The sequence below is a fragment of the Zootoca vivipara genome, chromosome 6 (assembly GCF_965207765.1).
Source record: "Zootoca vivipara chromosome 6, rZooViv2.hap1.1, whole genome shotgun sequence".
Taxonomy (NCBI): domain Eukaryota; kingdom Metazoa; phylum Chordata; class Lepidosauria; order Squamata; family Lacertidae; genus Zootoca; species Zootoca vivipara.
In genome coordinates this window covers 78,269,618-78,294,169 of record NC_142589.1, presented here as the reverse complement: position 1 = coordinate 78,294,169, position 24,552 = coordinate 78,269,618, and the positions used below count along the sequence as shown (strand labels likewise).

Genomic DNA, 24,552 nt, shown 5'->3' with positions numbered 1-24,552 from the left:
GAGTTGATCATGGTGCGGATTTGCCAAGCATGCCTTCCTCTTAACATGTGTCCTGAGTTCGAGTTTCTTCAAAGCCCATGACAACTTTGGTAAAGGCTGCTCTCCATCTGGAGCACTCGCAGGCCAGTGTTTCCCAGTTGTCAGTGTTGATACTACATTTTTTAAGATTTGCCTTGAGACAGTCTTTAAACCTCTTTTGTTGACCACCAGCATTACGCTTTCCATTTTTAAGTTCGGAATAGAGCCTCCAACCATGGAGGCAGAGCCAGCCATCGTGGTTGGTAGCCACTGATAGATAGCTTCGTTCGAAGTCCATGCATTTAGGTATTATGAGAGAGGGAGAAAACCTTTTCTCCATCCACTCTCTGCATGTCATGCACCATTTCAGGTACGCCTAACAGCCTCTTCCTCGCCTTTTCTCTAAACTAAAACCTCCCAAACGCTGCAGCCTTTCTTCACAGGGAAGTCTCTCCCTTGCCAGGATCACAGCCCCCCTTCTACGAACTTTCCCCAGCTTCCTTTTTGAGCAGAGGCGCCCAGAACGCTCCACAGAACTCCAAAAGCAGTTGCACCAATTAAATAGTCCTGAGATGGTATGTTTGGTGTTGTTGGGGCCAGTGATGGTGTTGTCCAGGTGTATGTGGCAGCAAAGTTGGCATCTAGGTTTATTGCAGGCTCTGGTACCAGTGTCCATGTTAAGTCTGGTGGTGGCATTATTGTGGGTGAGGAGTTGTTTAAGATTGGGTGGCTGTCTGTAGGCAATGAAACTTCTTCCTACCAGAGCTTGAGAAAGAGAACTGTCATTGTCTAGGAGAGGTTGTAGATCTCTGATGATGCGCTGTACTGTTTTAGCTTGGAAGCTGTATGTGATTACTAGTGGTGTTCTGTTATTTTCTCTTTTGGGTCTGTCTTGCAGCAAGTTGTCTCTGGCCCCAACAACATCAAACATACCATCTCAGGACTATTTAATTGCTCATCTTCTAACATTGTGTATGCCATCAAATGCCAACAGTGCCCTTCAGCTCTCTATATTGGACAAACAGGCCAAACCCTACGCCAGAGGATAAATGGACATAAATCTGACATCAGGAATCACAAGACAGAGAAACCAGTAGGAGAACACTTCAATCTCCCAGGACATTCTATACAAGATCTCAAAGTAGCTGTTTTATTACAGAAAAATTTCAGAAACAGACTGGAAAGAGAAGTTGCTGAATTGCAACTCATTACCAAGCTTAAAACCATGGAGAGACCTGGTATGAACAGAGACATAGGATTCTTATCTCATTATACATGATCAAGCTTTCTTTAGCACCTCAGCCCTTGCTTTTTCCTGCAAGACCAATTGCAGTCATTAACAGTCATCAGCAGGTTTACCACTCCTATCAGCCCATCACCCATTCCCATCACACACACTCTGACTATACATAAGGGTCTGGTGACTTCTGTTTCAGTGTATCTGAAGAAGTGTGCATGCACACGAAAGCTCACACCTATGACAAACTGAGTTGGTCTCTAAGGTGCTACTGGAAGGATTTTTTATTTTATTTTGGGGTTCGTTTGCTAGTAACAAGAAACTACACTCGATCTTAGCCCAAAGGCCGAGAAATCAGGATGTACAGGCTAAATCTCCTCTGTTGGCTGGCAAGGCTGATCTGAATTTGGGGTATAACATAAGCAGTCAAATACAACACTTCCTGTTTGCCCAGAGTGGACACACAGGAGGATATTACTCCAGCCTGGAGGACTTCCTGTCACACCTGGTCTGGAGCCTCCTCCCCCTGCATGCGACCAGGTAGATGGGCGTGACCCTGTGAGTCCTCATAAATGGGCTGGTCACGCAGCCATCTTCCTTTCTTCAATTTTTTCCCCATCTTGATGTATTTTGCCAGCAACACATGGGCTCATTTCCCTACATGGGGTGAACCCGCTCTCTCCTCTGTAACTCCAAGCTAAAGCCTGCCTTCAGGGAACCTACTGTGAACTGAATGCGAGTAAACTTCTTATCGTTACTTTTAAAATAAGACTGTTGTGTCTTTATTCTTTTTGAGTGGGATAAGAAGGAAATTTACCAGGAACAAACCCGATCTCAGGGGTCAGCAAACTTTTTCAGCAGGGGGCCGGTCCACTGTCCCTCAGACCTTGTGGGGGGCTGGACTATATTTTGAAGGGAAAAAATGAACAAATTCCTATGCCTCACAAGTAACCCAGAGATGCATCTATATACAGTCATACCTCGGTTTAAGTACGTTTCGGTTTGAGTACTTTCAGTTTAAGTACTCCGCGGACTTGTCTGGAATGGATTAATCCACTTTCCATTACTTTCAATGGGAAAGTTCGCTTCAGGTTAAGTACGCTTCAGGTTAAGTACAGACTTCCAGAACCAATTGTGTACTTAAACTGAGGTACCACTCTATATAAAAATGGCATGTGGGTGGGTATCCACTTCTCTCTGAAACCGCTTGACCGATTGCGTTCAAATTCGGACACAACATCCCATGCGAATGTCCGAAGGATCTTAGAAAGTTTGCAAAGACAAATGTCACACCTGGGCCACATAAGACGCAAAAAAAAACCCCCTGTTCCAGAACATACAACTCAGCCAAAAGTGCATGCTGGGGAAAGAACCAGGTTACAAACCAGTGCCCTCTAGCGGCGACTACACTGGTACTGCAACTATAAAAACTTCCCTCTCAACAGCCCCTTGGCTCCCGTTTACATGCTAGGCCGAAGCCTTTACAGACTAGGCCGAATGGAGGTACTGACTCGTCTGGGTGGGGGTTGTGGGGAGGAGGGGACGGGATAGGTCAGGACATGGTGGGACCATAGCTGCCAAGTATCCTGTATCCGCCGGGAAAACCCATTTTTTCTTACCGTTTCCCGGCGGTCTCCCGTTTAGCGAAAAATCCCGGTATTGTCCCTTAAATCGGGATACTTGGCAGCTATGAGTAGAGGAGAATGCAATTGTTAGCAACCCTAATTACCCGGCCATTTTTCTGGTGCCGCTTGCCCTTCTATGGGCACCAGAAAATGGCGCCGCCGGCGCCGGAAGTCACTTCCGCGCATGACCGGAAGTTGCGTGACGCGACTTCCGGTGGCGCTTGCCCTTCTATTGGCATCAGAAAATGGCGGCGCCGGCGCTGGAAGTCGCTTTTACGTGTTTCCGGTCATGCGCAGAAGCGACTTCCGGCGCTGGCGCCGCCATTTTCTGGTGCCCATAGAAGGGCGAAGCGCCACCGGAAGTTGCGTCACGCAACTTCCGGTCATGCGCGCGCTGCCGATCCCGGATATTTACGACCCGGACTTGGCAGGTATGGGTGGGACCAGTCACAGGAATGAGCTGGGGGTGGGGGGAGAAGGGGGCGTGACACGTCATGGGTTGGGACAGAGAGGGGGGAATCACAGGGATAAGCCGGGGTGGGGGAGGAGGGGCGGGATCCGTCATGGATCGGCACAGGGTGGGGGAAATCATAGGGATGAGCCACAGCAACGCGTGGCAGGGCCAGCTAGTTTTAAATAAAAGCACACATTCTATTCATGTAAAAACACCAGGCAGGCCCCACAAATAACCCAGAGATGCTTTTTAAATAAAAGGGCACATTCTACTCATGTAAAAACATGTTGATTCCTGGACCATCCGCGGGCCGGATTTAGAAGGCGACTGGGCCGGATCTGGCCTCCGGGCCTTAGTTTGGCTACCCATGCCCAATCTGACAAAGCCAGATTGGATGGCTTAAGTAAAGAGATTCAAACGAATCTACCAATTAGCTTCCTGCTACTGACTCACTATTTTGAGTGAGGAAGGATAATATTTAATCAATATATCCTCTCCTACTCTCCACAGCATCCCCACATTAATAACTGTTGATATATACTATTGTTGTACTGTGCAAGAAAGCTGTGTTTGAGTAATAAGAATGCCTTTGTAGGCACCAGCCTTCGGTTGGGAAATCAACCTCACGGCACTGACTAAACCTCCGTCCCTTTCCTCTTTATTTGCCCTCCCCGGTCGCTGCATCAACACGATGATGCCATCGCCTGTCAGTCCCTGCTTTAAAAATAGATGCCGCCAACAGGGACGGCCGACGGTCCCCAGGCTCGTAAAAAAATAATATTAAAATGAAATGATGCCTCAAAAACAATATTTTTCACACTCACAGGAGCGAGCAGATCTTAATGAGCCCCACGCAGGGAGGCGATAATTTGCCTCCCTGGTCAAATAGCATGACAGGATTTTGGACAGGCTCCTGAACCGAGATCGGGTGGCCCTGAACAAATGCCAAAAAACCGCTATGATGAGGTGTGCACCTAGGGCAACTTCGACACGACCCAAGACAAACTTGACCAAACGACAGCAGGAGAACATATTCTCCAACGTTTCTCCGGTGAAAATAGGAACGTCCCATTCAACAACAACCACAATAATATTAGTAATATTTACACCCTTCTCCTCTGACTTGGTTGCCCGAGCCACTCTGGGCGGCTTCCATCATATATAAAAACATAATAAAACAATATTTTAAAAGCTCCCTATACAGGACGACCTTCAGATATCTTCTGAAGGCTGTACAGTTACTTATCTCATTGGCTCAGAGGCCAGATAACACCATGCCCGCCAACATTTCTCTTCAAACAATATCAAAATGATATTGTTTGAAGCATATAGGAAGACGTAGGCCAGGCATCCCCAAACTGCAGCCCTCCAGATGTTTTGGCCTACAACTCCCATGATCCCTAGCTAACAGGACCAGTGGTTGTGGAGGATGGGAAATGTAGTCCAAAACATCTGGAGGGCCGAAGTTTGGGGGTGCCTGACATAGGCTTTAGACATGATGCTTACTGACCCATAGGCCTTCTCTGCTTTCCTAGTCACACGGACACCCCCCACCCCAAGGCTACTGCCCAGTCTGCCCCACTGAATCGGGCCAAGACACACACAAACGTCTTTCAGCTGTCAGGCGGAGTAATTTGTTAGCGCCTGCAGCAAACATGGCAAAAGAGGCTTCTCTCGGAGCAAACTCTCTTGCCAGATTCAAAGCCTCATTGTGGGGCGCCCTCCCTTGCTTCCCCCCGAGACGACAAAAGCCTTTGGTTAGCGAGGGAGCACGGCTCGGCGGCTTATGAAGGGGGCTTTATTTGAAAGAGGGAAAAGCCGCAGGAAGGCAGCCAAAACACATCAGTCTTCTTTTTTTATATATAAATATAATTATAAAAAATAAATAATAATACAGGCCTCTAACAAACCTGCACTCCCCTCCCTGCCCCCCCCCCGCCCCAACTGTATGGTTTCGGCAAAAACACATTTTCTCGCAATAAAGCAGAGATGGGGGTTATTTGTTTTGGTTAGAACCACATATAAAAAGGGATATCCAAAACAAATCATGCCTGAGGGGGTGTCAGAAGATCACCTAGCCCGGCCGGTGCTGGTGCAAGTCGTCGCACAACATTTATTGTGGCCGAGGGACAGGGAAGGCTGGATGAGTCCGATACCCAGAAAACAAGACACTTTCCTCATTTTAGGGGGCTGTGATTCACACAACAAGTTGTTGGGAGTCAGCAATAAATCACACTGTGCAAGTTGGAGTTAACTCTTTATTACCAAGAACATGATCTGCACGGGCCTGGTAGAGTGTCAGGCCTAATGGGCAGCTCTCCCTGGTAGATCTCACCCCATGGATCAGTTGCTGATACTGAAAGCCCCTGCCTCCCCCACAGCTCCTTAAGTCTCCTCCTCTCCAGAGCTTTCCCCAAGCAATCGGAGACTGCGCCTGCCTGCATCCAACCTCCCCTCTGCCCTTTGCATGCCTCTTCTGGTTCTGGGAGACAAGGAGGGAGGGGAGCATATTGCAGCAGGAGGGGGAGACACCTGTGTCTCTTCATCAACTGGACTCATCTCTGCTTCTTGACCTCCATCTTTTCCTGCTTCAGCTTCCACCTCTTAATTCTGGACCTCTCTCTGCCACAGACTCTCCCTGCTCACTACGCCATGTTACCTTTTCAGCTTCCGACACCTCCTCTTCCCAGTCTTCCCCCTCTGACCATTCATAATCATCCCACCACCCTTCAGCTGGTTCCCCAATCGCATCCAACCAGTCCACTACAGTCTCTCCTAGTCAACCTAAAGATCCTGGAGATTAAACCTGGGACCTGCTGCATGCAAAAAAGGTGCAGTTCGGACAGTGTTTGTTGTTGTTTGTTGTGTTAACTTTCATTGCTCAAATGCAATAAAAGTTGGTACTCAAAGGCTCTCGTTTTATCTCAGTTTCTCATTTTTCCAGTCAGTTCTCCACATTTCCACAACAGTTTAGGGTTTGTTTGTTTACAAAAAAAAAATATCTCATGAAAACCCACCAGCATTTTAGTGTGAATTTCCCCCCAACACGTGTTTTTCTATGCAATTTTACTTTTATCCGGAGCAATTTTTTCCGAGGGTAATGCAAAGTTGTGTCCTATTTTCCAGTAATTAAGCATGCTTTACTCTAACAAAGGCTCCCTCCCTCTCTTTTTTTTTAACACACAATCTGCCTAGAGATCTGAACTGCAAACCTTGGAGAAGGGCGGATTTCCGAGGGAGGCCTGCGTTTCACTTGGCACATTGTTTCGGAGAGCGCAGATTAGCTTCCGGTTCAGGTTCAGGTGCGAAATGGATCCAATTTCTTCCCCACCCCCAAAACTAAGTAGTGTCCAGCTCAGTCCTGAAGAACAAAACTTCCCACAGCAACGGTGCCAAGTAGCAGAAATCAGTGGGTGGGTTGCATTCCCCCCCCCTTCTCCCTCAACACAGGTGTGCATCCCTTAGGCGCTCTCTGGTTCCTCTGATGATGGGAACTTGGAACGAAAAACCAGCTCTCCTTTAGACGTGTCCTTACACCTCCCTCTCTGCTCCTTTTCTATTTCATTTTTTGGCTGCCTGGGGTTTGCTCTTTTTAAAAATATATTTACGAAGGCTTTGGCTGAGCTGCCAAATTCCTTCACGAAATTCTCCGCCTAAAGAAGCTCTCTCCCCCCCAACCGCCCCACAAAAGGGAACTCAAGTCTGGAAACAGACAGGAGGGAATCCTGGTCTAGGCGAGAGGCCGCAGATCGCCAGGCTTCTTTATTACTTTTTCGTTTGTGCTTACGACAAAAAAGGGTCTTAAAAGAACAGCATCGGCGCGTCGAGATCGCTTCTGAAACTGTTTCTGAATTCCAGCTGCTGGAGAGAGGGCTTTCCTCTTGGGATCCTTAAGGGCAGGACTTCTGAGGCAGAAGACCAGGGTCCCACTCGGTTGACCTGGCAGGATACCCCTCCAAAACACACACACGGGTTACCAAATTGTACGCATTACTGTCTGAACAGGAGACCTCGAATAGGATAGCTCAGTCCACAGTTTTGACATTGCCGGTCAAAAACTGAACAGATCCTCCGAGCTAGCCAAGCCAGTGGTCAGGGATGATGGGATTTGTAGTCCTGCGATATGTAGAGGGCACCACAATGGGTAAACCTGCCTTAAAACTAGGGACTCGCGTGCCCTAGAAAACTTACAGCTGTCTCATACCACTGAATCTCAACTGTGATGCTACTTAGGCCGAGACTGGGAGTGGGAGTTTAAGTTGGTAGAGCATGAGACTTTTAACCTCAGGGTCCTGGGTTCAAGTCCCAGGTGCCAGGGACTGGCTAGATACAGAGGAGTGGTGAGAGGAGCTGGCTGTGGAGCCCCCAAGGAAATAAGGCTCAGAGACCATGGAGCGATGGTGGGACAATTACGAGTCAGCAGAGGGAGTAGCCCGGGAATAGGTGGTGTCGGAAGCTGAGAAGGTAACAGGTTTAGGATTGCCATATGTCTGGGCAGATCTGGATTACTGCAGCCGCAAGCAGCACCTGGCGATTATTTCCATCCGGATTTACATTTTTTGAAATATGGCAACCCTACTGGTGCCAATCAAAAGGTGATGGACCAAGGTGGCACCTATGGAACACTGAGGAACAAATATTCCGAAGAGTCTCATTGGCTGTAGCTGAGTGATGTTGGCTATAAAAATGTCCTGAGGGATAGCTCAGTTGGTAGAGCATGAAACTCTTAATCTCAGGGCCGTGGGTTCGAACCCCAAGTTGAGCAAAAGATTCTGGCATTTCAGGTGGTTGGATTAGATTATCCTCATGGTCCCATCCAACTCTGCAATTCTGTGATTATGTATACACAAATCACAGCTGAATTAAAAGAGGGTGTTATAATTGGAACTTTTTTTTCAAAGTTCAGTTGTTGTTGTTGTTGTTGTTGTTGTTGTTGTTGTTAACCCCCAAGGAGCTCAAGTAGGCTTACCTGCTTCTCCCCTCCGGATTTTATCCTCACAACAACCCTGTGAGCAGGGAGAGCCTATGGCAGAGGGAAGTCCAGAATCAGAGGCAGAAGCGGAAAGGAGGGAGGCCAAGAGGCAGAGATGAGTGAAAAGGGATGAGTGTCTCCCCCTCCTGCTGCATCAAGCTCCCCTTCCTTCTTGTCTCCCAGGACCAGGAGAGGCATGAAAAGGGCAGCGGAGAGATTGGCTGCACGCAGGTGCAGTCTCTGATTGCTTGGGGGGGGGAAATCGTGAAGAGGAGGGGGCTTCTGCAGCTGTGGGGAGAGGCAGGGACCTTCAGTCTCAGCAACTGCTTCATGAAAGCAAGACTGGCCAGAGATGATGATGATGATGATGATGATGATAATAATAATTTATTATTTGTACCCCACCCATCCGGCTGGGCTTCCCTAGCCACTCTGGGCAGCTTCCAACAAATATTAAAATACATTAAAATATCACACTTCCCTAAACAGGGCTGCCTTCAGATGTCTTCTAAATGTCAGGTAGTTGTTTATCTCTTTGACATCTGGTGGGAGGGCGTTCCACAGGGCGGGCGCCACTACCGAGAAGGCTCTCTCTGCCTGGTTCCCTGTAGCTTTGCATCTCGCAGTGAGGGAACCGCCAGAAGGCCCTTGGCGCTGGACCTCAGTGTCTGGGCAGAACACTGGGGGTGGAGACGCTCCTTCAGGTACACTGGGCCGAGGCCATTTAGGGCAGGCACCCCCAAACTTCGGCCCTCCAGGTGTTTTGGACTCCAATTCCCATCATCCCTGACCACTGGTCCTGTTAGCTAGGGATCATGGGAGTTGTAGGCCAAAACATCTGGAGGGCCGCAGTTTGGGGATGCCTGGTTGACGGCTTTAAAGGTCAGCACCAACACTTTGAATTGTGCTTGGAAACGTACTGGGAGCCAATGTAGGTCTTTCAGGACCTACAACAGCACCCGAGCTCAACACTGCTTTCCCTACTTCTGAATCCCCAGCAGCTGGTATTCAGACGTCTTCCCTGACACTCCCCACCGGGCAATAGAGGATGTAGGTTCTCCTCTATATCCCCATCAGGGTCTGGTGCTGCAGAAGATGAAGCCACCGCTGGTCTCCTTGGTCCGGTAGCCCTCCCCAACTCCAGGCTCATGCTCTCGGGCCAAGTGTGTGTCCTCCTGGCTCACGAATAGGTCACGCTTTCACATGCTGTGAAACACAGGCCGTCCGCGGCTGCCAAACGGGGAATGACCGACGTCCATATTTAGTTCCCGGTGGTTGCCTGCAGGAGCTAATTTTACTCTGCCCCTGGCAGGGCCAAGCCCCTCGGGGGCTGATGTCATCCCCTCTCTGGGGACTTAAAAAAAGATCAGCATTAGTCAGCTGGAAAGCCAGCCAACAGGACCCACAGATCGATAGCCCTCTTGTCCCGCACCTCGCTCGGACGTGACAGATGGAGGGGTTGGGAAGAGATAGCATCTCGGGGCCTGCACAGGGTGGGTGGGTGGGTTTAATGGGAATCACCCCAACCCAGATTTTAAAGGAGGGGGACTTCTGGATCAGTTCCTGGCTTGTGTCTCCGGGGTGGAAATTGTGAGGCATACGACTTGGGCACAGTCTGCAAGAGAGCGGCAAGGGGCTGTAAATTAATCTCCAAAAAGCCATTTGGGCCTGGGAGCCTCTCTTCTCTGCCCACTTGGATGGGGGTTGGACGTTTGCACCTTGCTTTTAAAGCACTGTGACTTTAAACAGTAGCAGCCTCCCCCAAATAATTATGGGAGCTGTAGTTTGGCAAGGGCGCCGAGAGTTGCCCCTTCACGTTCCCTTCACAGAGCTACAATACTCTGGGAAGACGGAATGGCTGTTAAACCGCTCTGGGAATTGTAGCTCTGGGAGGGCGATAGGGGTCTCCTAACCACTGTCAGCGCCCTTTAAAAAACTACAGCTCCCAAGATTCTTCAGGAGAAACCACAACTGTTTAAAGAGCTTTAAATGTACAGTGTATTATGTGACTTTTTACCTCAGTCTAGGCTCCCCTGAAGGAAGCTGGGTCTGAGGAGAAGCACCTGAAATGTGGTCAGAGGAGCAGGAATCTCCTCCCACAAAAAAAATCATTCAGATATTGTTAATCATCTTTATCAACAGATGCGCACCCCTCTGCTTATTGTGTTGTCTTTGTTTTTGCTTTTATTATGTATTTTGTGGTATTGTCATTTTATTTTGAGATCTACAGCTCCTACATCATCATCATCATTATTAAATTTGTATACTGCCCCTCATCAGAAGATCTCAGGGTGGTTCACACCCATGAAGGGGGCAGATATTTGAATATTCGCCCCCACCAAGCTTGGCTTGCCTAACGGGAGGGTGGTATGGTGTTGAGGAGGTTGTGATCCCTGGTGCAATTTGAGTGTTATGGGGGTTGTGGTTCTCCTAAACAAGATGGCTGCCAAGGCTATAGAAACATAGCAAGCTCCCTTACACCGAGTCGTCTCCGCTCTCACAAGCTTAGGGTTGTATGCAGAGTAGACCCATTCATTCCAATGGATCTGCTCTGAGTCAGACAGAGGTTCGCCACAACCCTTATAACCTACATTTCAATGCTGCGGGGAGGAGGAGGGGAGAGGGGAGAAGGCAGGTGCAAGGCTAATGGGAAGGGTATGCCCAAATGGGCTGGGTGGGTTTTTTTTAGAAAGGCTAGAAGGGGTCAAGGAGAGATTCAGAGTGGCATCTCTGGGTTGTGCGTTCAAGCCCCATGTTGAGCAAAAGATCCCTGCATGGCAGGGGGGGCTGGACTTGATGACCTTCATGGTCCCTTCTGACTCTGCAATTCTATGAAAGGATTAGGAGAGTGGTGGAGAGGCCATACTGGGTTCTGCGGAGGTGGGACAGAGTTTCAGGCCAAAGGCACACCAGGGAAGAATCAAAGTACAGTAGAACGCCTTGCAAGAGCTCAACTGCTCCATCAGCTAATACAAGCAGCACAGGCTTCGCAAGAGGTCAGCTGCCCATCCAATAAGGTCAGAACTTTGCAAACAGAGCAGCAGAAAAAAACAGCAGCAGCAGATTTAAAGTTGTGAATCGGCCTTGGCACATGCAGGAACAAAATGTCACAGTGTCCCTTGCACATATAAATAGGCAAGCGAAGCCTGTTGTCTTAGTCTACAGGTGTCCAGATAAACACGGCAAAGGAATAATCATCGTTGCCCCAACTGGCAAATCTCTATCTCTCTCTCTCTCTCTCTCTCTCTCCCCCCCCCCCCCCCCGGCCACAACAATTAAAAGTCTTTGCCATAGGCACGGAGGAAAGTCTGTGGCAGAGCAAAAAATAAAATAAAAATCCTTCCAGTAGCACCTTAGAGACCAACTAAGTTTGTCATAGGTATGAGCTTTCGTGTGCATGCACACTTCTTCAGAGCCCAGCCCTAATGGCAGGTGTGGGGAACCTTTGGGCTTTCTGATGTTACTGGACTAAAACTCCCATCAGCCCCAGCAAGCACAGCCAACGGCCAGGGATGATGGGAACTGTAGTTCAACATCTGGAGGGCCAGAGATTCCCCACGCTTGCCTAAGAACCTGAGAACAGGCCTGCTGGGTCAGGTTAAAGATCCATGTGGACCAGCAACTTGCTTCTCACCTAGCCAAGTGGGTCTCTCTCTGTTTTATGTGCATTATAAAATGAAGTAATAGCAGTAACCAAAAGGGTGCCCCTAGGAAGCTCACCATGTAGGTGTTGAAAGAGTAGTCCTGTCCCACTGCTTCTCCCAGCAGCCAGCATTTCGTGGAATACTGCTCCTGAACGTGGAGGTTTGATACAGTCGTTGTGACAGATAGCCATTGATAAACCATTAGCTGCAAGGGGTGGCCTTAAGAACACAGGAGGCCCTCACCTTGCAGGAGCTAGGAAGGCCTAGGCCTGGTCAGTGCCTGGATAGGTGGCCGTCAGAGGTTCTGTCAGAAGAGAGGCAGCGTGGTGTAGTGGTTAGAACACTGGACCAGGGCCTGGGAGATCAGGGTTCAAATCCACACACAACATAACCATAAGTGCTTCTTTAATGTTTTGGAATGCAGATGTGTTTTTGTTAATGCAGTACTGATGTATTCGTTAATACTGGTGATGATTTCTGCATTGCAGGGGGCTGGACTAGATGCCCCCCGGGTCCCTTCCAACTCTACAATTCTATGATTCTAGAATAATAATAACATAAAAACAATAAGGGGGGGATTCAGCCACGAAGCTCATGAGCATACCCTCCAACATTTCTCCGATGAAAATAGGGAGGTCCCATTCCATAATGATATTTTTTACTATTTATAACCGACACATCTTACTGGGTTGCCCCAGCCACTCTGGGCAGCTTCCAACATATATAGAAACATTATAAAGCATTAAGTATTTTTTAAAACCTTCCCTATACAGGATTGCCTTCAGACAGTTCAGGGGTCGGATAACTCTGTACCACCCAACATTTCTCCAATGAAAATAGGGACGTCCTAAGAGAAAATGGGACATTCTGGGATCAAATCAGGAAGTGGGGTGGCTTCTCTAAATCAAGGGCATCCCTGGAAAATAGGGACATTTGGAAGGTCTGTATGGGGTGACTTTGGGCCAGTCACAGCCTCTCAGCCTAACCTACTTCGCAAAGTTGTTGTCTGGGAGGCGCAGAACCACAAACACCACCTTGAGTTCATCAGAGGAAAGGTGAGAGATACGGTAAATATAATAATAAAAAGAGCAAAAGGTGGGGAATAAATGGAAGAAAATGTTTTTAAATGAACAAAACACCAGTTTTTTATAAACCTGTTTTATTGGGTTTCATGCTGTACATCTGCTTTTACAATGCCGTTACATTGCACCTACCTCACAGGGTTGTTGTGGGGATCAAATAGGGAAGGGGAGTACCAGGTATACCACCTTGAGGAAAAGATGGCATATAAATGTAGGAAATCAATAAATAACTGTGCCAAATCAATTTCTGGGGATGCAGTCCAAGGGTGTTGGCCGTAATCCTAACTCCAGAGACCTTTGGAAAGCCTCAGCCTTATCAGAGCCCAAGGCTGAGGAAACGCAGAGGAGAAGTCAGACTGACCCAAATACTATGGAAAAGCAACAACAAGCAAAAGCTGTATCTGGTGAATTTCTGCTTGCCCCGCAGCTGTTCGAGAGACCTGCTAACAAACGAAGGTGCAAAACTACTGAGCCCAGACAGTAAAAGTCTGCTGTGTCGACACGATTGTACCCCCTATGTCCAAACCGCTGCCCGCCTTTTCTACAAGATCATCTCGACTTCTCAAAAGGGACATTCATTCTTCGGGTGTCTGTGGTCTCGGAAAGCTCAGGAACGCGGCTGGCCAAAACCTCAGCCCTCCTGCTAAGAAGAGGCGAGTTAAGCTCTTGCTGTCAGAACCAAGCCAATACAAGAGCAGCTCATGCTTGCAAAGTGATTTTTGGCCAGTTGGGATAAACCGCCAAAGTTGCAACCCTCAGCGGACGTCAAGCTCCAAACCAGATTTTATAAAAACTACTTGACTGGAGGCAGTTGGAGGAAGTCTCCAGAAAGGAGTTCTGCACCGCCAAAATGCATGTGCGAATTTCAGAAGAGAAACCACCAAAAATAAGAATAAAACAGGACACAACAGCTGTGTTTCATCAGGCATTCTGGCTTTCCAGCTGCAGTGTGAGAATCTTCCTAAGTGTATTTGTGTATATTATAAAAATAAGATGTTAGCTCTACGGCTTTCTGCAGCTTCTGGGAAGGAAAGATTTGCAGAGAGCAAAAACACTTTGCATTAGGGGTTCTGTACCTTGTGGACTGTAAACTGGAGTTAAGCCAAAATAAACCAAATGCCGTGCCAAGCACTGATCACCATAACTTCTCTCTTTTTTAAGTAAAACACCCACATTTGACATTTCAGGTGCTGCGGCATCCAAACATTCATGAATCCGCATCATGTATCTGCCACAGAGCCAAAATCAGAAAGATGTCGATCTCAGTTGCTGATAAACTCCCCCCACCCCTATCCCACAGAGTGAGGATGTTGTCGGATTAGGTGCATTTATTTGTTAGATATCAACGGCTGTTTTTCTGAGCCATTTTGCGTGCTCTTAAACTTGACTGCAACTCACACAGAGCCCCCCCCCCTATGTCAGGCAACCAACAATTGAAATAACAATAACAATATTAATGTTACCAATAATAGTAATACAAGTAAGAGGTCCTGTGAACCTTTCGCTTCATTGCAAGCCGCCTAGAGACTCCCCTGTGTAAAGGTAAAGGTACCCCTGACCGTTAGGTCCAGTCATGGGGACGACTCTGGGGTTGCGGCGCTTATTTCGCTCTATAGGCCGAGGGAGCTGGTGTTTGTCCGCAGACAGATCATGTGGCCAGCAGGACTAAGCTGCTTCTGGCGAACCAGAGCAGCGCACGGAAACGCCGTTTACCTTCCCACCGGAGCGGTACCTATTTATCTACTTGCACTTGACGTGCTTTCAAACTGCTAGGTTGGCAGGAGCTGGGATCGAACAACGGGAGCTCACCCCGTCGCAGGGATTCGAACCGCAGACCTTCTGATCGGCAAGACCTAGGCTCTGTGGTTTAACCCACAGCGCCATCCGCATCCCCTCCCCTGTGTTAGGCAACCAATAAATTCAATAATAAAAAGCATTAAGAAAGGTGATAATATAAGGAAGAGGACCGGCAAACTTTTTGCTTGGTGGTGAATTGCCCAGAGACTCCCCCCACCCCCCGTGTTAGGAAGCTACTAAATTTAATAATAGTGGTGCAGCAATAAAATTGTCTAGCACATTTGCAGAGCTAAGCAGGGCCCCGTATGGTTTCAAATTGGATGGGAAACCACGTGTTGAGATACAGTACTTGTATTGCAGGGGGTTGGGCTAGAGGACCCTCGGTTGCCCCTTCCAACTCTACAGTTCTATGATTCTAACAATATAAACAAGAGGGCGAGTGCATTTTTCACTCAAGGTCAGTGCATGCCTCCTTAAAAAAAAACACCCTTAAATCCCACTGTATAGCGCTTAATAAGAACACAATTTTTATCTCTTTTTTTGCCCCAGATCAGTATTTCTGAAGCCGCGGCTTTCTGAAACCTTCCTCCAAACTTTACGCACGACTTTTTGGTTCTGGAATAAACCCCATGTGCCGATCTCCCCAGCCTCCAAACACACACACCCCCCACAACCTTCCCCATCGCTCTCTTGGCTTGCTCCCCCCCCCCGCACAAAAAGGTCCCCCTTACCGGCGAGGTGTCCAAACGAAAAGGTGTCACCGCCGCCACAGCCAGCAGCCAAAGCAGCAGCAGCTCCGGGACGAGGCGCGACCGAGGGCACGCACAGCGCATGGTGGGGCCGAGCGGGGCTGCCGGGCTCGCCCTTTCCTCGGCGGGGGCCACTGGACGCCGCGGGCGCGCTGCATGGAGGTTTTATAAAGCGGCGGGGATGCCAGCCCTACCTCCGCCTCCCCTGCGCGCCGCATGTCCTTGCACTTTCCCCTAAGGTGGTCCAAACCACGTGGACCCCGAACAGCTGGGGAGGCGCCACGCCCCCTGCGGAGAGAAGAGCCCCGCCTCTCTTCCCATATGGAGGCTCCCGGGCAGAAAGTTTGCAGCGTTGGGTTGTTTTTTTCCCTGTTCAGAGGAAATGCGACATGGAATCAAAAAGTTGGAGAGTGCCCCAAAAGTCATCTAGGGTAGGCCAACCTTCTGCAATGCAGGATTTTTTTGCCCGAATTCGGACTCGAACCCACGACCCTGAGATTAAGAGACTCATGCTTTACCAACTGAGCTGTGATAGAAATTTATGAAATGAGGCATGGCACTGAGAGGACAAAGAAAAGCTTTTTCTCCTGCTCTCATCCTGACACTTAGGAGTTGTGGATATCCCATGAAGCTGAACTTCCTTGTACACGTATACATGATTGCCTTCAGAGTTCAGACGGCTCGGGGGTCTGATAACTCCATACCCTCCGACATTTCTCCAGTGAAAATAGGGACATCCTAAGGAAAATTGGGATATTCCGGTATCAAATCAGAAATCCGGACGGCTTCTCTAATCAGGGACATCCCTGGAAAATAGGGATACTTGGAGGGTCTGGAACTCCATTGCAGCAGGTTGGGCTGGATGACCCTCCTAGCTCTACGATTCTGTGATTCCAATGAACCTTGAAAGGTTCAGGACGGGCACACAGAAGTGCTTCTTTACGCAGGAGTGTGTAGTTACTCTGGCAAGAGGTAGGGGTGGCTACTGACTTGGAGGCTTTGAAAGAGGATTGGACAAAGTCGCAGAGGAGGAGAGGGCTCTTGTGCTCGGATCCTGCTTGTGGGTTCCCTACGGTTGGCTACTCTGAGAACTGAGAACAGGATGCTGGACTAGATGGACCATTGGCCTGATCCAGCAAGCTCTTCTCATGCCTTTATGGCCTAAATCAGAGTTGGGTCTGATTGGCTCAATGCAGACAGTTTAACAAGAAATGAGCCGTAGCTGTCTTCAGTTGGCTAGCTCCTGCAGGGTCACACCTATGCCATACATTTGAAGTGTTCTTAGGCCACTTTGAACAATCACATGGCTTCCCTTCAATGGATTCTGGAAACTAGCTTGTTCTAGGTGCTGAGAATTCTTAAGGGAGGCCTCCCTCCCAGAGCTACAGTTCCTGGCAGCCTGAGCAAACTACAGTTCCCACGATTCTCCTTTTTGGGGTGGGGTGACCAGCCATGGCTGTTGAAGTGCCATGAGATTGCTTTAAATAGGTGGTGTGGGTTTATTTATTCATTGAATTTATAAACTGCCCTTCCTCCCCAAGGAGACCAGGACCAGCAAATGCCGGAGCTGTTAAAAACGTTCTGAAAACAGTTTCACTTAAAAGCATTTGGAAAGCAGTTTTTGTTTAAAAGATGTGACACACACACACACCGGCCACCTATTGAAAGCAACGGTCAAATTGCATGCAATATTTCTGCTTCCCAAGGTGGGGTTCTTGTTGGCATCCGTCTGTCTTGGGGAGACAATGGAGAAGTGCGCCTTTGGGGTGAAGAGTCAAACCGTTGGATGCTTACAGCGCCTGCTGCAGTTGTAGAGACCGATGCAGGAGAGACATGTTTCGTTGCAGCCGGGGCAGAGGAAAGCGTCTGGTTGTGCTGCTGCAGATGCACCTTGCCGTTTCTTCTCTCTGCGCTCCTCCCAGTGGTCATTCCTCCTCTGGTCACTGTACAACCTGACTGTCTGTCTCCAGGCCCTGCAGTCGTCTGCAAGGGATCCCCACAGGGTGGGGTTGGCGTTGGCAGCCTTCATCTAACGTTTGCAGACATCTTTGTAACGCAAGGTCAGTCTGCCAACCAGCCTGGGGCTTGAAGGAAGCTCTCCACAGAGCTTCTTCTTCTTCTTGGGCAATCACTCGCAGCCGAGTAAGATAAGTCTTCCATAAACATGGTTGTAACAGTGAGACCGTAGGTGACTGTGGAGGGCCAATTCTGGATCCACACCAGGGGCAGAGGAAGGGGTGCGGTGGGGGCGGACCGCCCTGGGTGTCTTCGCTGAGGGGGGTGACATTTGGCACACAGCGCGCCCGCGATTCCCAAGCCTACCTGAGCCATCAAGGGAAGGGGGGGAACTGCTCCGCTTTGCTGACGGCATTCTCCCTCCCCCTTCGTTCAGACAGCTGGGGAGGCTTCGGAATCGCGGGCAGGCGGTGCGCCAAATGTCCACCATCGGCAGCTTGACTGCAGGGCACGTGCGCCACACCATGTACCAGAGCGGCTATCTTGCGCCTGGGAGGGCACCCTCTGTGTCCTGCCCCCCCCTCAGGAGCAGGCATATGCTCCACCACTGATCCACACATCCTTCCACAGTGGGGACATTGGTTCCCGGGCAGGAGTTGATCACGGTGTGGATTTGCCAAGCGTGCCTTCCTCTTGGTGCATTTCTCCCTTTCGTCCTGAGTTCGAGCATCTTCAAAGCCCATGACACATTTGGTAAAGGCTTTTCTCCAATTAGAGCGCTTGCAGACCAGTGTTTCCCAGTTGTCGGTGTTTACACTACATTTTTTTAGATTTGCCTTGAGAGAGTCTTTAAACCTCTTTTGTTGACCACCAACATTACGCTTTCCATTTCTAAGTTTGGAATAGAGTAATTGCTTTGACAGACGATCATCAGGCATCCAAACAACATGACCAGTCCAACAAAATTGATGTTGAAGAATCATTGCTTTGACACTGGTGATCTTTGCCTCTTCCTGTACACTGGCATTGGTTCACCTGTCTTCCCAAGTGATACGTAAAATTTTTTGGAGACACCATTGAGCATGTCCTTGGGGATCTTTCCATCTTCCCTTCTGTGGACCTGACCAAGCCAGCGTAGATGTCGCTGAGACAGGAGTGTGAAGATGTTGTGAATGTGGGCTTGGGAGAGCACATACTGTATTTGTTTGAGACTCTGTCCTGCCATGTGATGCCCAAAATCTTCCTGACATGACACATGTGTTGATGGTTTTCAGTTGCCCATTCCACAAAGCGGTGTGCTCAGCATACAGGCCTGGCACACCTTCATCTTGATATTGGATATTAGTGCCATAAATAAACAACAAACACCTAAATGAGATTGGTAAGAGGGACAGGGAGAGTCCATGAGCCCCATCTAGTGACCATTGAGCTTGCAGCAGACGCTTCCTTCTCTCTCTCTCTCTCCCTCTCTCTCTCTCTCTCTCTCTCTCACACACACACACACACACACACACACCACCCTCAGTGGGGGGGGAGTGGGGGGGCAGACTGTTTTTAAATTCCCTGCCCAGCAACCAGCTTTGCAAGAGAGGACCCTGCCAAACAGTAGCATAGTCCCTTCATGGTAGTCAAAGACACACCCCTTCTAAGATTATACAATAATCTTATGCAATAATAATAATTCAGAATGCATTGCAATGATCAGTGCATTGCTTTCCAGCTATTTCTCCGCACGTACATGGGCAAATGATTCGGAGCGTTCCATTACATATGGTTAACAGAAGGGGAAGAAATGGAGACAGAGATTTTGCTTTCTTGGGTTCCATGATCACTGCAGATGGTGACAGCAGCCACGAAATTAAAAGACACCTTCTTCTTGGGAGGAAAGCAATGACAAACCTAGACAGCATCTTAAAAAGCAGAGACATCACCTTGCCGACAAAGGTCCGTATAGTTAAAGCTATGGTTTTCCCAGTAGTGATGTATGGAAGTGAGAGCTGGACCATAAAGAAGGCTGATCGCCAAAGAATTGATGCTTTTGAATTATGGTGCTGGAGGAGACTCTTGAGAGATCAAACTTATCCATTCTGAAGGAAATCAGCCCGGAGTGCTCACTGGAAGGACAGATCCTGAAGTGGAGGCTCCAATACTTTGGCCACCTCATGAGAAGAGAAGAGTCCCTGGGAAAGATTGAGGGCACAAGGAGAAGGGGACGACAGAGGACGAGATGGTTGGACAGTGTTCTCGAAGCTACGAACATGAGTTTGACCAAACTGCAGGAGGCAGTGGAAGACAGGAGTGCCTGGCATGCTCTGGTCCATGGGGTCACGAGGAGTCAGACACGACTAAATGACTAAACAACAACAACAACAAACCCAGAATTACAGAAGCCACCCCAGCTTTTGATTGGATCCTAGAATGTCCCTTTTTGGTCTGGTGCGAGTCAGCTGTCTTGCACCAGAGCACTGGACCAAGAGACTCTCTTTTTTGGTCTGTTGCGCAAGGCAGCCGCCTCCCATAAGAGCTCAGAACCAAAAGAAAATTAGCATCCCGATTTTGATCAGCGGGGATGTCGGAGGGTGTGATATTGGTTCAGGGACTGCCTGTAGCAGAGTTTATTCCACAAGAGTCTTCAGCTGCTCAAGATCATTACAGAATAGCGATGGGGATCTGTAATCTGCAGCTCTCACTTTGTTGTTTGATTTCAAAAAAGTCAACATCAGCAGCTCTGAAGCCCGAGAACATAAACATTGAAGTAATAAATTTGCAGCTCGTTGGCCCAGAGCCAGGGAACAACTTGGCCAGAGTTTCTCATCTCTTCTCCCTGCCTCTTACCAGGAAGCAGCCATCCCTAGGGCAGGGCTCTGTAGCTAACTGTTTTGGGGTCATTGTTGTTTGTAAATTCATTTTCTATAATTCTTAATTGCCTGTTAACCTAATCCTCTAGGCGACCACCCTTCCCGACATATCGAATGCCACATTTGCCATGTAACGTTTTCCCAAGGGAGTTATTTCCCCGTTCAATTCACAGACTTAAAGTTGCCTTGCTGCCGATCTTCATTATTAAGTGGGTTATAAATGTTATTTAATTAAATGAGCAATGTTTTATTTATTATTGAGTTTGCATCCCACACTTTCCTCCAAGGAGATGAAGGTGGCATAAATGAGTGTCTCTCTTTCCGTATTATCCTTACAATAATAACCCTTTGAGGCAGGTTGGTATCAGCAGCCGACACAAAGTCACCTCATGAACTTCATTGCCAAGCAGGGATTCGAACCCAGGTCTTTCAACTAAGAAGGTATAGAGACTGCTACCCCCAGGGGGACATCCACCCTTCAGTTGCTCAGAACTGATTGGCAGAAAGGGAGTGGTGGGGTACAAGTCTTTTAAAAAATAAAATTAAAAAGGAACAGAGGGGAGGCATCTCCTTTGTTTCAGACTTGCCAACTCAAAATCTGAAATCAACAACAATCTGACTGAATTCACACCTAAGCAAATGATGGGTTTCTTTCTCTGACTCCTGAAGGAACCAGAACTTCTTGGCAAAACTGATTCCCAAGCTGTCTTTAGCTGGATGTCTGTCTGAAAGAAGTTTAGTGGCTTCGTCTGCCTTCTAATCCATTTAATGTTTCGGTAAATGTTCATACTAGGAATGTGTTGATAGAGGTGCCTTTTAGTATTGGTGGGGCAGTATCAAAGCGTCTGCTAACTGAAGAAACAAAAAGTACTCTTCAATAATGGAAGGGAAAGGTTGTCTTCAATTGTTTTCTTCGTGGAAGCAGCCCAAAAGAAACAAAATTCTCCCCCCCCCCCGATGCAATAATGCCCTTAGACCGAAGCCTCACCCTTGAAACATTTGATTTCAAACAACTTTTGTAGCTTGTTTTGCTACCCTGGCCACCAGCAACTAGATTTTAAAATAGAAGCAGGGTGGGGGCAAGACCCCAATCCTTCACGCCCTAATTGTTGGGTAACCAGTCTCATATAACCATCATGCTTAAGTCTAATAAATGCAATAAGGGGTCAGTGTGTGAGGAGCTATGAGCTGCTCCAGCCGCATGGCTTCAACCAGCCTCTTTTGCTTCAGACAAGAATGGAGTCCGAAACTAGTGTTTTTCCTATACCAACAGTTCAGGAATTTTTACCATTTTGTAGCCAAGCAACGTTTCACAGCTTGTGCAACTTTTTCTGACCGCTATAAGGAAAAACACGTGAATCTGACCTTTATAGAGTCTTGCAAGTAAACCATTTTATAACTTACTAAACTTGAGATCTGTCCTTGTGCTAGGGAATGCTTTTGGAGTCACTGGAAAGGGAACATTTTAAAGCAGGCATAGGCAAACTCGGCCCTCCAGATGTTTTGGGACTACAACTCCCATCATCCCTGATCACTGGTCCTGTTAGCTAGGGATGATGGGAGTTGTAGTCCCAAAACATCTGGAGGGCTGAGTTTGCCTATGCCTGTTTTAAAGCTTCTACGGCCTATATTTCCACTCTTTTCTTTGCTGTAGGCTTTTGTGATGTTAAATCTCTGCTGGGGTTCTCTCACCAAAGAGTACTTGCGCCAAACTTGGGTCTTGGCTTCCAGGATTTCCAACACTGATCTGGCCAACCCCCCCACAACAAGTCAGGTGTTTTCAGGTGCCACTCATTCTCCAACCCCCTTTGGCTCTTTAGGTTGTTCCAATTTGACCTCTGATTGGCAACATCAATGGATGAAACTGTTGGAACACCCACAGCCCTTGTAAACTGATATTTGCAGTTTGAGTATGAAGGTTGGTTGTCTTTTTCACTGTGCATTCATCACAATTTGCACTCCTGGTGTGGTTATACACAATTCTTCTTTAAATACCATTTGCACCCGTAAAACCTTTGGGCTGGACTTGCTGCTCTATTTCCCATCGGTACGTGTCCTGTAGTGTCCTGCAGAAATCCTGAAACTTTTTCTAGTATTCTTCTAGGGTTTAGCAGGTTGATGACAGCTCAGTCAGTAGAGCAGGAGACTCCTTAATCTCAGGGTTGTGGGTTCGAGACCCACGTTAGGCAAAAAGATTCATGCATTGCAGGGCGTTGGACTGGAAAACTATAACTGCATCCACGACCTGTTGCAGAACACGCCCACCATAAATAACAGCCTGGAGTGGCCCGGTGTTGGCTCCCATTTGCAATTTCGCGACGGAAGCCCGTTCCCCCTGCAAGTTGGTTCCAATCTCTCACTCGGCATTCCACGTGGTTGGTGGGGAACGGTGGAGGCAGGTGAGGAAACATCTGGCTACAAACCTTCCCCCCTCCCCTCCCCTCCCTCAGGCAACCTTACACCTGTTCACGGTTAGCTGTGCAAAACACAAAAGGCAGGCCCAAGGGTTTGTTGCAACATCGGGGCGTCGCTTCAAGACGTGCTGCACAACAGGCCTGCCTGTGCAGGAATCTGCAGGCTGGGAGGACCCGATGCCAGGAAATGGTTTCTTGGAAATAGACAAAAAAGAGGGGGGACTCCCCCCCCCCCGTGTCCCACTCTCCATTTCCATTGCTCTTGTATCTTCTCCCATCCTTGGCTCAGGGGAGCACACCTGTGCAGGGAATGAGATGCCTATGGGACTGAACTCATAGTGACCTCCCTCTTTGAAAAATGGAGGTGTGGGGTCTTTCTGGGGAGGGGGTTCGTTCTTGGGAGCTGAACTCTTGGCAAGTCCCCTGCCACAGACAGGTTGGACATGGCAGAGGAGTGGTGAGAGGAGCCAGCTGGGGAACCCTCAAAGGAAGAAGGCTCAGAGCCAGGGGGATGGGGGTGGGGCAAGGATGAGTGGTCAGAGGGAGAAGAGGGAACAGACTGGGAGGAGGAGGTGTTGGAAGCAGAAGAGGTAACAGGGTTTCGTGAGCCGGGAGAGGTTGTGGCAGAGAGAAGTCCAGAATCAGAGGCTGAAGAGGAGCAGGTGGGAAAAGGCAGAGATCGGTCGGGCTAGTGAAGAAACCAGGGTGTCTCTCCTCCCCACTTGTCTCCCAGAACCAGAAGAGGTGTGAAAGGGGCAGAAGAGAGGTTGGCTGCAGGTAGATGCCATCTCTGATTGCTTGGGTGAAGCCCCGGAGAAGAGGGGACCTAGACAGCTGTGGGGAGGCAGGGATTTTCAGTCTCAGCAGCAACTGATCCATGGGGTGAGACCTACCAGGGAGAGCTGCCCATTAGGCCTGACACTCTTCCAAGTCTGTGCAGATTGTGTTCTTGCTAATAAAGAGTTAACTCCCAACTTGAATGGTGTGATTTACTGCTGGCTGAGGCTGATAGGACCCAAACAACACCTGGAGGTGTCGGGAAGGATCATTAGCTGAGTGGTAGAGAAACTCTCTTGCAAGCAGAAGGTCCCAGGTTCAATGCCTGGCAGCTCCAGATACAGAGACTCCTACCTGAAATCCTGGAAAGCTGCTGCCGGTCAGTGTAGACAATATTGAACTAGATAGACACATGGTCTGATCCAGTCTAAGGCAGCACCCTTCCCTGACCAAAGAATCATGGGAGCTGTAGTAAATGGGTGCTGGGAATTACAACCTCTGTTAGTAGTCTTTTTGTACTATTGCCTTCGGGCAAGAGATATATTAAATCAATTAAATCAAGAACAAATAGACTAAAAAACAGTTTCTACCCAAAAGCTATATCCATTTTAAATACTGTAACTAAATAATTGACCTGAAGAGTTGTGTAGGCATGTGCATGTGTGGCTGGAAATGTGTTTTTTTGTTTTGTGTCTTGTTTTTGTTTTTATGGGATAGCATCCAATTTCCTTGTAATTACACAATGACAATAAAGAAATCTAAACTAAACTAAACTATGGTTCTCACAATCCTTTAGGTGGCTGGGAATGTGTTCAAATTGTAAGGTATGACTGGAAGAGCTGTTCAACAGGGGAACAGTCTCCCTCGGGAGGTTGTGGACTCTCCTTCGCTTGGAGGCTTTTAAGCAGAGGTTGGATGGCCACCTGCCATGGATGCTTTAGTTGAGATTCCTTCATTGCAGGGGGTTGG

General features: G+C 48.4%; 1 protein-coding gene across 7 annotated transcripts in view; it reads right to left on the bottom strand.

Annotated features, from left to right (window-relative positions):
* Positions 1–15,814, bottom strand: part of LOC118087173 (SPARC-related modular calcium-binding protein 1) — a 46,042-nt gene extending 30,228 nt beyond the window's left edge. For 6 of the 7 annotated variants that reach the window (XM_035119576.3, XM_088672729.1, XM_088672730.1 and 3 more), the window contains exon 1: positions 15,561–15,800. In XM_035119576.3, the coding sequence (XP_034975467.2) occupies positions 15,561–15,662 (102 nt within the window). In that variant the 5' untranslated portion in view covers positions 15,663–15,800. Of the gene's footprint in view, positions 1–15,560 lie in introns of all 7 variants that reach the window. The other variant, XM_035119577.3, reaches the window with a different exon arrangement.
* Between the last annotated feature and the right edge of the window lie 8,738 nt (positions 15,815–24,552).